Source organism: Canis lupus, chromosome 18 (genome assembly GCF_003254725.2).
Source record: "Canis lupus dingo isolate Sandy chromosome 18, ASM325472v2, whole genome shotgun sequence".
In the NCBI taxonomy this organism is placed as follows: domain Eukaryota; kingdom Metazoa; phylum Chordata; class Mammalia; order Carnivora; family Canidae; genus Canis; species Canis lupus.
In genome coordinates this window covers 13,763,896-13,769,088 of record NC_064260.1, presented here as the reverse complement: position 1 = coordinate 13,769,088, position 5,193 = coordinate 13,763,896, and the positions used below count along the sequence as shown (strand labels likewise).

At 48.9% G+C, this 5,193-nt stretch overlaps 1 protein-coding gene across 1 annotated transcript; it reads right to left on the bottom strand.

The window, feature by feature from the left end:
• Window positions 1-345: 345 nt before the first annotated feature.
• CCDC71L (coiled-coil domain containing 71 like) lies at window positions 346-4,976 on the bottom strand. Its single transcript, XM_049096368.1, has 2 exons — window positions 4,223-4,976; window positions 346-4,152 (listed from the first exon to the last, which is right to left on the bottom strand). Exons 1-2 carry the CDS (start codon window positions 4,663-4,665, stop codon window positions 3,906-3,908), a joined length of 690 nt encoding a protein of 229 aa, XP_048952325.1. The 5' UTR covers window positions 4,666-4,976; the 3' UTR covers window positions 346-3,905.
• Window positions 4,977-5,193: the final 217 nt, after the last annotated feature.

The following is a 5,193-nucleotide window of genomic DNA, read 5'->3' as shown; positions in this document are numbered from 1 at the left end:
GAGTGATAGACTTTTATCACCACCACATGGTTGGCGGGGGGCAGGGGGGCAGGATTCAAAATTGAATTTTGATGCGTTTTTTAAAGTCTCTATTGATGGCACACTGGATAATGGCTTGGGCATACAGCACTGTTCTGGAGATTCACTAGATCGTCAAGACAAAGCTGATGTGTAACACTGACTCCCAAGATAGCATAAAACATGTATCTCAGGACCTCCAGGATTTCGAAGTCCACAAAAAGAAGTCAAAACTTCATCTCATCATAAAAATACTTCCCAATTCACGTGCAAACATAAAATCCCATCTCAAAAACTTTCAACACCACTGAAAGACCAGACACTGTATATTCTCTAAAATTTATTTACAGTTAATAAATTAAAAAGTACAACCAGATTGCAAATCTTAATCATATGCGCACATCAAACTGTCCAAGAAAACAATTCAGTTCCATTACAAACAATTGCCTTCTAATGCACTTAAGACAGAACAGTCTACCAAAATTATTTTAAACACACCAACAAAGTAAATATTATGTATATATGTGCATTAAAAAACACCAATTTAAAGAGTGCTGTGGCAATCCTTTAAATAACGAAAAACTTCTGAGTTCAAAATTGCTCGGGTTTTTTTTCATATTCAAATATTTTCCATGTGTTTTTACGGAACAGTTTCCAGAAAAATAGTACTATTGTTTGCACACAGCAAATCAGTATGTGTCGGCCACCAGTTTAACTTACACCTGTCCAATCAGGTACTCAAACTTGGACAAAATAAATACACACCACAACAGTGACACTTTGCACTAACAACAATGAAGCTTGCCCTCAACCATCGTAACGTTACTGGATTCAGGTAAAGAAAAAGAAGCTGCTGGTTGACAAGAAGGAGGATAATAAGGACATTAGGAATTGAAAAGGTTATCTGAGGTGCCGGTCACCACATTTAGGCACTCAAGACTAAATAAAAGCATAGCAAGGTGATAAACTTCTTCCTCCTACTTTCCCCCTTTACTTGTGCCATATGAGATATAAAGGTAAGAGAATGAATAAAGATTATGGGATTTCTTTCAAAAAAAAAAAAAAACTATATACAAGCTAAGCTACGGACTCACTTTAGAAGACAGTAACTGAATGCCTCACCATAAAGGCCACCGTGCCAAGTTCCTTTTCACATTCTCCCCAAGCGTATCCATAAAATACTTCCATTCTCCTATTAATATACTAATCAACTATATTAGTTGTTTCTTCACATTTTATAAGTCGTAAAACAACTAACTTTAGCAAGGTTTTGCTAAAGACAACTTGGCAAAAATAAAGATTTTTTTACATCTTATTTCACAAACTAGAAATGGCATGATTTTTTAACAGGCCAGATAAATAACATATTGAATTTAGGATGGGCAATCAGATCCAAACCGAAACCAGATAGCCCAGATAATCCAAAGTATTTATGCAAGTTAAAGCGCACTAAAGTAATGAGGAAGGCATAAGAGGAAAAAAAATAAGATTCTCAGTTAAAATAAATGCATGGTGTCAATGGTTACGTTTCAATTTTGTGCTGAGCAAAGTTATCCTCCCAGCTACACCTAATTTCAAAATCATCTGGGAACCTCTCTAGATAGGCTATATGTTGAAATTACATTCTAATATGGCCATTGGGTTTATTTTTTTACTTATTATAAAATTATATACAATAGTGAAGTGGTACAAATACATATTCTTTTTCTCGGGTGCTAATCAGCTAAAAAAGTTAACAATTTGGGAAGAGGGGAGGAAAACCCTATGCATTTAAGTACAGTTGGCAATGGAAGCTAATAACCAAAAGAATACATATAAGCTTCCTATCACACAAATATAATTTAACACTCTCCATCTTCTAAGTAATTATTCACTTTTATTTACTCATGTGACAGTATTTGTAACAACACATTATCATTGAGTAGTGAATAAAAGAATATGAGGCTTACTGGGAAACTGGCATAAAGTCATATATATATATGTATATATATATATAGATCTTTTTTTTTTTTTTTACAAAACAAGAACACTGAAATTAAAGTCACAAAACTGCTACTGTTAACTATTAAACTTGAAAAATTCATTTCAGAAAGCTATGCCATTTGAATTCTAAAAACACAAGAGTCAAAATCGCAACTCTCATTATTCCCCTAAGAAGCTGCCAAGCAGAAAGAAACCTTGACATTGAAGATTTCATAGGTCATGTTCCAGCCTGGTATGGATGGTTCCATAGCAGAATACTTAAATTTGCAATAACAGTGGTGCAAAGTCACTACTTGACCCTTTAGATATTGCAGTAAAATCTGGCTGTGGCACCACTGGCTAAAAACCATCAGTCTTGCTGCCACCAATGACCAAAGGCACTTGGATTATCCAGAATTCCACACTGGGCCATATGGTATAAACACTATTACAAAAGTGTAAAAGAAGGGTCAGTATTCTGTGTGGCTCGCCTGTTCGATTCCTGTGGTTTTCGGCTGTCAAACAAAAGACCAATAACTGCAAACATAATTACGAATGGAAAAGAAAAAAAAAGTAATAAAGGAAAATTCATGGCGTACAACGGTCAACGAATTATGATGTTTTAAGAGTGATGGATAGTAATCTGGACATTTCTTGTTATCCAACAACAAAAGCAAGGAAGGAAAATCTTATTTTGCCCAAAGTCAACTTCGACCAGTTATTTGATACCAAGAAATGCCTCACCCCTCTGGATGGATCATGAATACTTGAGAATTCCAATGGGTATTCTGTGTAGCATTTTAATCGCAGCGTTTACACCTACTCATTTTTCCTATGCGAATTCCATTTTAAAATAAATTATCCTTGAAATGGTCCCAGGTCGGTATGTGAGACGAGTACAAGGAGGCCAAATCATTTGCAGTCGGATTCCATCCATCTCTTTAACCAACACCAGTTCTTTAGAATCATTCATTCATTCTTTTTTGTTTGTTTGTTTTCAATCACAAGCCATGTGGTTTCAGTGCACTTTAAATTTTATTCGATTAAAAAGGATTTAACAGGTCAACTTTTCCTAAACAAAACTTCACGAGTTTCTACCACTTTCCTTTAGGAGCTCAGTAAATATAAACATTAAGTCTCAATATAAAAAATCTTTTAGAAACACATCAAAAAAAAATGTTTTAACAGTCATACTTTGCATCTCTTTGTTTGTAGTCACTGAGCCCACGAAATTCGAAGCCATACAAATCCTTACACTACTGACAGTCGTAGCTTGAATTCCCTAGAAAAATATCCTTGGTCAAAGCTTTGGAATCCAGTTGAAACGCGGAAACGAGTGGGATTCAGAATACCCTGAGCACAGACTGGTGCAACACCTCTGAAAACATAGTCGATCTTTCCTCCAGAAAGAGGGGTTGGCAGTCCCGACAAGAAAAAAAGAGGAAAAAAGAAAAAAAAAAAAAAAAGGTTGGGGTGGGAAGAGGTGGGGGGGGCGGGAAGGCCGATGGATGGACAGCCAAGTAAATTCTAGCTTTATTACACAAGCGCGAAACCAAATTCCTTTGGGGAAAAAAAAAAAAAAAAAAAGAATGACTTCGGAGGACTTCCAGACCAGTGAGGTAGAGAGTCCGAAAGGGGAGGAAAAAAACGGATGTGCCCCGAGCGTCCTGGAGGCGTCTCCACGCGGGGCTGGGGGGCCGGGGCTCCGCGGCGGGTCCTGCTGGGTCCTCCGCCCGCGGCCCGGGGGGCGGCCCGGGGGCGGCGGGGGGCGGCGGGGGGCGGCGGGGGGCGCGCACCTGCCGGGCCGGGAAGGGCGCCTCCGGGGCTCCCCCGCCCGTAAAGTGCACTAGGGGACGCGGTCCGGGCCGGGTCTGTAAACACTCGACTGTCACTGGGCGGCCGCTCGGGCCGGGCCGGGCCGCGGCTCACGCCCGGGGCACCGGGAAGCGGCGGAGCCTCACCACGGGTTCCAGGTTCACTCGCAGCACCTGGCGCGCTCGGCGCCGCGCCGCCGCCAGGCTGCGCTCGCCCCACACGTCGCCGCCGACGCGGATGGTGGGGAAGGTGGTCAGCGTCGGGGTGGCCGCCCTCCAGATCTCCTCCAGGCTGCGGCCGCCGAAGCAGGGCCCGGGGGCGGCGGGGGCGGCGGGGCGGCGGGGCGGCGGCGGCGGGCGGCGGCGGGGACAGCGGCGGGGACGGCGGCGGGGACAGCGGCGGGGGCGGCGGCGGGGACGGCGGGGACGGCGGCGGCGGGGGCGGCTTCCTCCGGCGGGCGGCGGCCGGCCGGGCTCCGCGGCGCCTCCTCCTGGCGGCCGGGCCGCGCGAGTGGCGGCGGGCGGCGGGGGGCGGCGGCGGGTCGGGCACCAGGGCCCGGCAGGAGGCGTAGCCGTAGACGTCCTTGCTGCGCAGGATGTGCGGCGAGAACTGGTGCTTGAGGCTGCAGAGGAAGCTCCAGAGCTCCGCGTCCGAGCTCATGAACTCCGTGCTGCGGGGCACCAGCAGCTTGAAGGCGTCGCCCAGCGTCTCGGTGCTGTCGGCCAGCGACAGTTGCGACCGCGAGTACACCACCTTCTCCTCCCGCGCCTCGGGCCCGGCCCCTCCTCCGGCCCGAAGGCCGCCGCCCCGGGCGGCCGGGGCCGGGGCGGCCGGGGGCCGGCGCCGCCGCCTCTTGACGCTGCGCCGCATCGGAGGCCGCTCGGGGCCGCCCGCGCTCGCCCCCGCCCGCCCTCCGCCCTCCGCCCTCCCGCCCTCCCGCCCGCGTCCGGCTCCGCGGCGGCCGCCGCTGCTGGCGCCTCCGGGCCGGCGCCGCTCTCGCTACTTTTCTCGCCTCGGCCGCCGCCCCTCCCCCTCCGAGGGCGGAAGACGCGGGCGAATATCCTGCCGCCCGGCACAAGATGGCGGCCGGCGCCCACCCCTGGGCTTTGTCATTGGACGGCGCCGGGCCCCCCGGTTCCTTTCTTCTCCTCTCTAGCCTCCCTTCGCCCTCTGCCTTTCTTTAAATGCGCCCGCCTCGGGCCCCGCCCACCGCGGCCCCGGCTCCGCCCATTGGGTGCTCTCTGGGAGGGGGCGGGGACTAGCGGAGGGGGCGGGGCCGAGAGGCCAGGCCCTGGAAGATGGTGCTGGGCTGGGTGCTGGTGGAGGCCCTTGAACGCCAGTCCACAGTTGGGTGGGCGTGCGGGGACGGCGGCCTTCCGCCCCACCTTGGGGACAGCC

What these genes read in the sequence shown, in the direction of transcription:
- CCDC71L (XM_049096368.1), bottom strand. Translation starts at nt 4,665, where the DNA reads ATGCGGCGCAGCGTCAAGAGGCGGCGGCGCCGGCCCCCGGCCGCCCCG. An exon ending in AAGCCGCCCCCGCCGCCGCC is followed by an intron (nt 4,153 to 4,222) that starts GTCCCCGCCGTC and finishes TCCCCGCCGCCG; the next exon opens with CCCGCCGCCGCCGCCCCGCC.